This window comes from Chrysochloris asiatica, unplaced genomic scaffold, assembly GCF_000296735.1.
Source record: "Chrysochloris asiatica unplaced genomic scaffold, ChrAsi1.0 scaffold00015, whole genome shotgun sequence".
NCBI classification, from domain to species: domain Eukaryota; kingdom Metazoa; phylum Chordata; class Mammalia; order Afrosoricida; family Chrysochloridae; genus Chrysochloris; species Chrysochloris asiatica.
Genome location: NW_006408533.1, coordinates 11,941,105 through 11,952,470, shown reverse-complemented (window position 1 = coordinate 11,952,470; position 11,366 = coordinate 11,941,105). Strand labels below are relative to the sequence as shown.

Here is an 11,366-nt window from a genome sequence, read left to right as displayed (position 1 = left end):
GTTTTGAACTGCTAACCTTGAGATTAGCAGCCTGACTGGTAACCACTATGATACCAGAGCTCCTTGAACTTCCTTATAGGTGTATGGAATTATCCTACCACAGGCAGCATTGTACTTCAAGATAAATCTTGAAATGCTATTTTTAAATGATAAATGTAATGCCATTCCTCTTCAACTTGTCATTTCCATCATAGTAACTCATGTTAGTGGTTTTCAGATTCAAAATGGCCAATACTAGTCCATTTCAGCATGTTAATGCTGAGGATATTGATCTTTATGTGTTCCCTTTCATTTTTAACAACTTCCAATTTTCCTAGACTCATACTTTGGTATATTCCCTGTTCCAATGATTGATGGATGTTTTCAGCTTATTTTCCTCATTTTGAATTGTGCCCCATCAGCAAATGAAGATCTTGAGAGCTTTATTCTATTCCTATCGTCACGGTTAACTCTACTTTGAGGCAGCAACTCTTCTCTGGCATTATTTTGAGTGCCTTCCAAACTGAGGTGCTTATGTTTCAGTATGATAACTGACAGTATTCTGGTACTATTCATAATGTTTCAATAGTCAATATTCTGGTACTATCTGATAGTATTCCATTGCTATTCATATTTTCAATGGCTAAACATTCAGAAGTAATCTTCCTCTCTTTCTTCTTAGTCTGTCTTAGTCTGAAAGCTCAGCTGAAACCTGTAGACCATGGGTGACCCTGCTGGTATCTAAATTACTGGTGTCATTGTTTCCAGCATCACAGCAACACACAAGCCACCACAGGATGACACATTGACAGATGAATGGTGTGTCTTTCCTGATGTCATGGCCAAAAGATGCTAGATGAATTCTTACCATTCTTGTTTCTCAGGAGCATTCTGGCTGTACATCTTTCAGGACATATTTATTCATTCTTCTGCCAGTCCCTGATATTCTTCACCAGCACTATAATCAGATACATCAGTTCTTTATTGTCTTGTTTATTTATTGCCAGAATTTCACATGCATATAAGGAGTTGAAAGTGCCATTGTTTGGGTCAGACTCACCTTATTCATCAAGGTAATGTCTTTGCTTTTTAACACTTCAAAGAGGTCTTTTGCTACAGATTTGCCCAGGGTAACACACTCTGATTTCTTGACTGCTACTTCCATGGGCATTTATTGTGGATTCAAATAAAATTAAATCCTTGACAGCTTCAATGTTTTCTCTTTTACATCTTCATTTGTAAGGGGACCATTTGTAAGTATTCTGTCATAATCCTTGCATAAAAGTGGTATATAGTGAACATTTGCTGTCCTGTTTTCATAGTCTTTCATTTTCAAAGCCATCAGTCTTGTTAGAGGAACCTAGACTGTTTTGTTACTGCCAAACATATGTGTTCTGTTAACCAAGCTGAGTTTGACACTAATAATTAAATACCAACTTTTCTCGGATCTAAACATTTAGTCATTAAATTGTATCCTCTCAAAATATGTGTCAGCTTGCCTGGGCCATAATTTTTTGTGGTTTGACAGTTGTGTAATGATGCAATTTGATAGTTATGTGATGATTCCTCATGATTCGGTCTGATGTGATAAACCAATAAAAAGATTAAGGGTAGGCTGTTGTTGTTAAGTGCTGTTGAGTCAGTTTCTGACTCATAGCGATCCTGTATAGGGATTCTGAGAAACAGTTGGTGGTTTGAACCACTGACCTTGCAGTTACCAGTCCAGTGCTTATCCTATAGCGCCACACCAGGACTCCTGGTGTGTTGCAATATCCTTAATTCCATCACATCCCTGATCCCATGTAAGATGTAAGGGCGTTTCGCAGAGGTTTGACCAGCAACACCTTTTAGCTTAAAGAGATAAAAAGAGAGTGAAGTGAGCAGAGAAACAGGGACAAATTACAACCAAGAAAGAAGAGTTGGGAATAGAGTGCATCCTTTGGAGCTGGGATCCCTTCATTGTGAAGCTTCTAAATCCAGGGGAAGTTTGATGCCAAAGCACAGGGAGCGCTCCAAGGAACGCTGGCCTATAGATACTGAAAGGAAACAAGGCCCTTCCCTGGAACTGGCGCTCTGAACTAGGCCTCCTAAACTGTGAGAGAATAAATTTGTGATTGGTAAAGCCGTCCACCTGTGGTATTTCTGTTATAGCAGCACTAGACACCTAAAATATGTCAAATAAACAGATACATGACCATTTTGGACGATACATGCATTTCAGAGTATACCATACGTGTATACAGACCATTCATGCATTTCAGAGAAGACTAAACCATTTGATGCCAAAGAACCCTTCCAGATCTTAGCTTCTATGGTTCTTTTATAAGTATAGATAACCAGGGAGAGAATAAAATGAAAAATATTGGGAATGCCAGAAAAATTAAGTCCATTTTTTTCTGAAAAAATAATATCAAAGCTGAATTAGTCATACTTCTTTAACACAGATCTTCAAATAGGTTAGACTTGAAATGAAACTGATTTGCTTTTTTATGTTCTGTCTTTGTTTAAGAGGTAGACTTGGTAAAAAGGATTTAATTTTCTACATTTAAAACAAAAACAAAGACCTACGTCTAAAATGATGCTTCAGAAACCTAAAAATTTGTGATAAACGCTTGGAGACTTGTTTTTCAAGTCAGTTTATACCCCTTTTATTATTATCACCTCATGGTTCACATTAAAATGTATGTGGTACATATATAAATTATTTTAAATAATGTTTACTGACCTTTACTATTGTTCTGCATCGTTGTCAACACTGTGTATGCTTGGTCATTTAGTAGTAGCTTGGGAAACAAGGTTGAAAGGTCACGGCCATTGAAAATCTATGAATAGCAGTTCTACTCAGACACGTCTGGGGTTGCCATTAGTCAGAATAGACTTGGCAGTAACTGATAATTGTTTTATCCAAAAATGTAAGGTATATATATAATTAGTTCTCACTATTCACAAATTTTATTTTCATATTTGTGCATATTGGTGTTCTTGCTTTTGTTAAGAGCTGTCTAGTCATTTCCAACTCATTGCAACCCTATGTGGCACTATAGGATAAACACTGGACTGTGAACCATAAGATCGGAGGTTCAAAGCCACTAACTGCTCCTCGCAAACACTATACAGGCTTGCTATGAGTCAGAATTGACTCTATGGCACTTAACAACAATAACAACAGCATACGGTTTCTGAGGAGCGGCTAGCGCTTTTGAGTCACTGACCTTGTGGTTAGCAGTCAGTGCTTATCTTACTCACTAAAATTTATTTATAACCCCCAAATCCATACTGGATTCTCTTTTGCAGACATGCACAAAGCAGCTCATATGTTCCCAGCTGAGATCCAACAGATTAATGCTACATTTACTAATTCACTGTGGGTACTTTTTTTTTTTTTTTAATAACATAACAACTTTTTAAATAAGGAGAATTGCGTACCCCTATTGGGAGAATAAAGGGAGGAAAAGTGAGTGTGATGATTTAACTTCTTAACTACCAATAGACAATGTCTAATGTTAATGAAGCAAGAAATATCACAACTCTCATTACTGAGAACTATGGAGAGAAATAGGTCGAGAACTTATCCAGCAGTGCCACATCGGGACTCCTCCAAACCGCTGGAAGAGTTGAAATGTGTTGCTTATACAGGGAAAAGGTTAATTAGACATGGACATTTTTATTTTTATTATAAGCAATAAAGTTTTATGTCCACATTTAAGTTTTAAAAACTAAAAAAAATTTAAACCTTAAAGAAGTTTTAGCTAAGGCTGATGTTAATGTACCAACAGTGACATTTGTGATTTAACTCACTCTTTATTCTCTCCATTTCACTGATGAAAGAAACAGGTGGTAAAAAGTCAAGTGATTTCTACTATGACCTCAAATTAGTGTAAGACCCAGGACTATAAAATAGTAATTTTTCACTCTTGAGGAAGCACTTTGTGTGATGGCTACATTATGTGTCTCATTCACATCTGTTATAATGTTGTTTTGTGTGTATTTTGGAATTAATGATGAAAAGCAATGTTTCTAAAATATAGGTAAAATATCCTTTAATTTTCTTTAGATACAGAAAGTTTTAATTACCAGTGTACTTACAACATATTATTCTTGGCAGTGAAATAAATCAGTTGTAATAAAGTAAGTTGGGTTTTGTTATAATAGGTTCCAATTGTTTTTGTCTCTAAAAATCCACTCAGTCTTCACTATAAGCATTAGTAACAAAGTGAGGCCTCCCTGGTTGATAGAAGAGAAAGGTCACTTTTTTATTCACTTTCTTTAGAAACATACAGCTTCTCATAGTTTTGACAGCATGTGAAAGCTTTTTTGTGTTATTTTTAATGCTTTATTTATTCTGGCCATAAATAACCAATAATCCAATGTAGCTGATTGAAACAAATATGGATTGTATGAATACTCATATAAATGTGATAATCTGCTGATAGATAATGATAACAATGTTTTCTTGCATATTACCAAGACATACAATGATCTAGTAAGTAAATTTATCCAGTGCATTTGAAAATCTTAATGTTTATTATTTGTGCCATTCACTTGGGTGTGACCATTTTTTTACCACGATTAATAAGTTATAATATATAAGAAAAAGTCAGATGACAAAATGTGTCTACATTTCTCTTTTTCTGTCTTGGTGTTCTCTTTCAAGACTGGCACACAACCTTTTAACCGTGCAATGCTCTTCAATGTGGGCTTCAAAGAGGCCATGAAAGACAGGGCTTGGGACTGTGTGATTTTCCATGACGTGGATCATCTACCTGAAAATGACCGGAACTATTATGGATGTGGCGAGATGCCACGCCATTTTGCAGCCAAGCTGGATAAATACATGTATATGTAAGTTGCATGCAATGCTCCTTATATTGTGTATTGTATTTGCAGAATCATCATTAAGAGGAGAGCAGCATGATGCGTCCTGGATCTGAGATGGCTCAAGGGCCCACAGGGTATCTTCTTTAACTCCAGTTCATCCTCATAGAGCGTCAGCACCAAGAGTTGCTTGTCGTTATCTAGATTCTTCCTCACACAAAGATTTGAGTATGGTGTGTTGGAAAAGACAGTCTGGATTTAAATGTAGGTTCTCACCCACACAGGCATAGGATTAGTTATGTTACTTGTATCTGAATGTTGGTTTCCATGTTCATTGTGATAATGGAGCCCGTCCTGTAGGTGCTATGGGATTGCATGCACTCTGTGCGTGGTACATGGTTGGTACATATTGCATATTGGTGCCCTCTGCTTCCCCTGTCCTTAGTGACAGTTAAGTGCAGGAAAGTGTCCCTTCTCTACAATTGATCTCTTTCTTTCTAAACTGTGCATTTTGGCATTTCTTTAAGAATAAAGAATCAATCTTTTCATTCTCTATGACTGGAGCTACCTTGAGGTATTGAGTGTCACTGGGGCTGAGAGAGTAATTTAAATTGACATTAAAGAATGCAGGCCTAATCTTGGGAAGAAGTCACAATTTTCACCAGCTAATGGAGTGGACAGGAGACAAAAGAGCCTGGAGCAGCCAATATGTTGTCTACAGCACAGCGCTGCCTGGTGCTCCACCGACTGAGTGGAGAGATACAGTCTCAACTGTTGTTAAGTGCCGTTAAGTCAGCTTCAGCTCATGGAGGCCCTATATGAGGTTTCCAAGGAGTGGCTGATGAGCTTGAACTGCCAAACTTGAACAGACTCAATGGCACTTAACCACAAATCTACTTTTAGGAAACCCTTCATTTAAAACTGTGGAATTCTACTCTGACACATAGGGGTCACCATAAGTTGCAGTCGACTCTGTGATAAGTTGTTTGTTTGTTTTTCTTCATTTAATATTGCTTTGACAGTTATCAATGTGTTTGATCAAGTTTATTTTGGTGTGAAAATATTGTATGATTTTGAAGCTGCATTTTGAGTTTTGTAAAGTAACAATTCCTGCAGAATAAAACTTGACTACCACAAACTTCTTGTGTTTAACATAACACATTTAAATGTACAGATTTCACTGGAATTTAAATATATTTTTGTTTCTTGGTTATGTTTTGCATTACCTAGAATATGGCTTAATCAATGTAATTGTTTATATAGAAAATAAGGTGCATATTTTGCAAATTTCATTAAAGACCAAAACTTGATTTTAAGTGGCAGACATTGTGATTTCCATTTTAGCATGCTCTCCCCTGCTTTCTTTTTCAGTCTTCCATACAAAGAGTTCTTTGGTGGAGTCAGTGGACTGACAGTGGAACAATTTAGAAAGATCAATGGTTTTCCTAATGCCTTCTGGGGATGGGGAGGAGAAGATGATGACCTTTGGAATAGGTATGTTGAAACGCATACTGCTTAGTAATAGAATTTCTATAGAGTTCATTTTTATTGCTAAATTTTATTTTCTTATAACAAGAAGGGAGTCCTGGTGTGGCACTGTAGGATTAGCACTGTACTGCTAGCTGTGAGACCTGGTTCAATCCACCAGTTGCTCCTTGGAAACTTTAGGAAGGGTCATTGAGTCAGAACTGACTGTTGTTGTTAAGTGCCATTGAGTCAGTTCCAACTCATAGATACCCTGTATAAGGTTTCTGAGAAGCAGCTGGTGGCTTTGAACTGCTGACCTTACAGTTCATACTGACCTTGCAGTCTAGTGCGTTATCTATCCTGCAGTTATCAGGACTCCGGAGGCACTTTAAAACAACAATTGCAAGAACAGATCCTTTGAGGTGGAAAACTTTTAAGGTTCCTAAATTCTGTTTTGTGTTTTTCTCTTTTTTCTTTAAGAGTATCTCCTGAAATTATTGGCAACATGTGCATCAGAGTATTAAAACTCACGTAATCCATTTTTAGTACTCTCTTATTTCTTTCTATTCCATTTCCATGTATCGTATTGTAGAGTTCACTATTCTGGATATAATGTAACAAGACCAGAAGGGGACTTGGGAAAATACAAGTCGATTCCTCATCACCATCGAGGTGAAGTCCAGTTTTTAGGACGGTAAGTTTGCTGTCATGTACAAATACCACAGTTGCAAATCTATTTAATATGTTCATGGTTAAAAAATGCACTGAATTCAAGAACATCTCCAAAATTTTCTATAGCTATTATTTTTCTTGATAGAAATAAAGCACTTTTTGTGTTTGTGTTAGAGATATATAAAAGGATAAGTCTGAAACTATTGCTTCTAGGGTTCTAGTGCCTACATACATGGGTCTGTTCCAAACAAAATGTGTTTCAACATGTCTCTGTGGATGTCTGCAGACAGATTCTCTCAGGAACAATGCTTGTTTTAGTGCTGCTCTTGTTCAGTGCCATCAAGTCAGTTATGACCCATAGCAACCCTATAGAGAGCTTCCGAGGAGCAGCTGGTTGGTTTGAACCGCCAACCTTATGGTTCAAACTGACTTTGTAGTCCAGTGCATTATCCTTAGGGGTTCCTCAATAAAAAGCCCAAGTAAAACAGTGACTTTTGAAGGCATCTGATGCTGAGCCAGTTAAATTCTAAGCAGAGAGGTGAGCTCAGAAGGTTATAACAAGCCTTGTTTGGAATTGCAAAGTGGTGATTAGGAATTCTGGTGTGGCATTACAGGATAAGCACTGGAATGTGAACCACAAAGTTGGCAGTTCAAACCCACCAGGCTACTCCTTGAAAACCCTACACAAGGTCACTATGAGTTGGACCTATCTTGATGTCGCTTAACAATAATAGTCTTGATAAGTTTTCGTGAAAGACACAGGATAATCACAGGGCCTTAATATGAAGAAATTTTAAGAAAATCGAAACTTCATTGGTATGAAAAAAGCTTGGAAAGTTGCGCTGAGGAATTGCTTTCCATCACAACAATGTACCTGCTCATTCTTCAAGGGTAGCAGGGGCTGTCTTATGAGAATTTCATAGAGAAACCATACCACATTTACTCTACATCCCTGGTTTTGCCCTATCAGGCTTCTTTTAGTTCCCCAAACTTAAGGAACATATAAAGGAAACACGATTTGAATCCCTCCAGGATCCCTCATGTGGCATTGTAGGATAAGTACTGTTCAAACCCACTAGCTCCTTCTTGGAAACTTTATACTTCACTGTGTGTCAGAGCAGACTCGATGACGCTTAACAATAACAACAAGATGCCAATACTGCTGTTTTGACGTGATGTAAATTGAAGAGTGCAGAATTCCTAGGGGAGGGATTAGAGATGGAAACAGTAACTTCTGAAGTGTGCAGACCGAGATGGAGGATATACTGAGAAACAATAGGTTTTGCTTATTTTTGTCCAATAAAGATGCATATTAATAATTTCTTTTAGAAAGATCAGTTCAAGGCTGGTCCCTATGAGTTGAAGGTTAAAGATATCCCAACTGTTCAACTTTTCTGACATGTTACACCATGGTACAGTCCTTGATACCAATCACCACTCCTTCCTTCCCTCAAGTCCTAGGGTTCTGCAACGTGCTTCAATATCTCATAAAACTCACAATTGCCAAAAGAAATGGTTTACGTAATTGTGGAGACTGGTAAATCCCAATTCCATAGTTGAGACTTCAGTCTGGAGGAATCTTCTGACTCACATAGTCTCAGAAGCTAAGGATCTCAAATTGGCAGATGATGAGGCACACGGTTGGAGCTGGTGAATCCGGCCAGCTGATGGGCTGAAAGTTCTATGAGCTGGAGACCAGAGATAGTGAGCCGATGCAAGATCCAGGGCAAGAGAGCAAGCTTACCCAAAGCAGTCTTGTGAATTGGGGTTAGACTATGACCCCATAGGAAACTAAGGGTGGTAACTTGAGTCACACCCTCTACTAAGTTGGGAGCATCCTTAATCCTTAGTTCTTCTGTCATCTTTACTCTTTAGTAGCCCACCTTATTCATTACTCCTTAGCAACTCAGTTCAAAATGGGTCCATAATCACAGGCATAGAAGCTAGGATTTACAGTACATCACAGAATGGAGACATCTTTGATTCTGTAGCAATACTTTTTGACTTACCCTGGTATGTGTACCTATATGTAGATGTGTATGTGTGCATATGTATATATGTAATATATATGTTATGTTAAAGGGTCTGTTGTTGTTAAGTGTGTTCAGGTCAGTTCCAACCCATAGTGACCCTGTATAGGGTTTCTGAGGAACAACTAGTGAGCTTGAATCCCTGACCTTGGGGTTCAAACTGACTTAGGACTCCTATTAAAGGGGCTAGTTAACTACTTATATAACATGTGTTTCCTTAACATGAAACATAATGCATTTTCCTAAGAATGTCTAAGGAGCTCTGGTAGTGTAGTGGTTACGAATTGGGCTGCTAACCTCATGGTCGGCAGTTCGAAACTACCAGCCGTTCCACGGGAGAAAGATGAGGCTTTCTGTTCCCTTAAAGATTTACAGCCTCTGAAACCCTGTACAGGGTCACTATGAGTCAGAACCAACTCCATGGTACTTAACAACAACGAGAAGAAGTTGTAAGAGTGCAGAAAAAATTTTAGGTAGTATTTTAAGATGCCAGCATAGTGGATTATGAGCTGGGCTGCTAACTGCAAGGTCAGTGATTTGAATCTACCAGTCACCCAGACAGAGAAAAGGAGGTTTATTGTTCCCGTAAAGATTTATAGCCTTGGAAACCCTATACAAGGTTGTCATGAGTTGGAACCGACTCAGTGGCAAACAACCACCACCATTTTAAGACTTGTAGAAATACTCATTTTAAATAGTGGTTTAGAGATTTTTAATTATGTTTGCGAACCAAAAATTGTGAAGAACTGTAAATACTTTATAAGATGACCTTGGGTTGCTCATTAACTTTTTAAAAACATGTTTCAGATACTCTTCCTTTTTCCCTTTGATACTTTAGGTATAAATTACTACGGTATTCAAAAGAGCGTCAGTACATCGATGGACTGAACAATTTAGTATGTACGCCAAAAATACTGATCGATAGGTTGTATACAAATATATCCATAAACCTCATGCCAGAGTTAGCTCCTATCGAAGACTATTAAAAGAAGTAGCCCACATGACAAGACAGACAACAGCCCTGGGTCAGAAAGTTGGGAGTTTTCTCTTAATGGAGGTAAATGAATGGATGTGTTTTGGTGTCCCATTCTCTGAGGAGAAGATCCAGCAGTTCTCAGTGTTTACAGTGTGGGACAATATCCAGTCAGCCTTCTTCCAACCCATCCTGTTTCCATGGAGACAAATCCCCATAGTGAGCACTGCAGAAGCCAGATGCCATTGCTTGAGATTGGAAGTTAAGAGAGCTCCCTGCGAAGAGAAAATTTTTATACTAAAACTATAATTTACTTCAAGAGAATGCTGTATTTCCATTTAAACATATTTTGTATATATGTGATATAAATTAATGTGTTCAATTTGTTGAAAACTAAGATGTGTTGCAATTTTGCATGTAATTGGTTATGCCTTTATTTGACTTTTGTAGACGTTTCTATTTGCATGGGAAACAATGTAAGTTTATGTCAATCACTAAACAAATGTTAACCCTTGTGGAAAATGAAGGAACTGTCAATAATTGACAGCCAAGTAATGCAGTGAACTATTAAGATTAGTATTGAGCTATAAGCCTTCAGCCTTTTGTATAGAAGTCACAGCTTTCTCAGAATTTTAAAGGGTAAGAGGAAAGGACTTAAGAAAACTTTTCTACCTACCAGGATTACCTATTTTTTCCTTGCTTGCAATCTCATAAGATTTTGCTAAATCACAACCATATTGTTTATGCATATTGCATGAGTATTACCAAGAAAATCTTCAAAGTTGTCATGTGACATGATATAAAGAAGCTTTTTTCTGTTAAATGTCTTTCATGTACCTCTTGTGTAAGCGTCAGGGATTTTGTGCCTCAAAAACTGTTCCCCAGGTTGTATGTATTTGTACACTGTATTTTTGTTTTGTTTTGTTTTGTTTTGATTCATAGTGAACAACACTTTGATTAGTTCCAGTTCAGATGAGCCAAAAAAAGAAAAATCTTCATTTAATTAAAAATAATTTTTTTTAAAGAGAATGAGCTATGGAATGCCCAATAATACTTATGATATTAAAAATGGATTATAGTATTAGATGAAATGTTCTATTTTTATGGAAATAAATGCTTAGTAGATAAAAATTTTTAAGTTTAATTCTCAGAATTGTAGAATTTCAGGTTTGGAAGAGATTCTTTTAAGGTTGGCCAATTTAATTCAAACTATATGCTTTACTTTTAAGAAATTCTATCTCATGTTATTAAAATTTCCTCACTAAAAACATAATTTAATGGAGTTATGTTAAAAACCATAATTAGCTGTTTAAATGCACTGATGTTTTCATATAAAATAACATGGCTCTGAAATAAAGTCTTACTGCCTGACATCAAATATATTACTTTATTTTTATTCATTTGGATGAAGTTTTCCATGACACAACTAA

The 11,366-nt window shown here is 37.0% G+C and overlaps 1 protein-coding gene across 3 annotated transcripts in view; it reads left to right on the top strand.

Annotated features, from left to right (window-relative positions):
• B4GALT6 (UDP-Gal:betaGlcNAc beta 1,4- galactosyltransferase, polypeptide 6) overlaps window positions 1-10,922 on the top strand; it is a 94,626-nt gene extending 83,704 nt beyond the window's left edge. For 2 of the 3 annotated variants that reach the window (XM_006835042.1, XM_006835043.1), the window contains 4 exons: window positions 4,634-4,821; window positions 6,166-6,288; window positions 6,854-6,955; window positions 9,802-10,922. In XM_006835042.1, coding sequence (XP_006835105.1) covers window positions 4,634-4,821; window positions 6,166-6,288; window positions 6,854-6,955; window positions 9,802-9,949 — 561 coding nt within the window. In that variant the 3' untranslated portion in view covers window positions 9,950-10,922. The remainder of the gene's footprint in view (window positions 1-4,633; window positions 4,822-6,165; window positions 6,289-6,853; window positions 6,956-9,801) is intronic. The other variant, XM_006835044.1, reaches the window with a different exon arrangement.
• The last annotated feature ends 444 nt before the right edge of the window (window positions 10,923-11,366 follow it).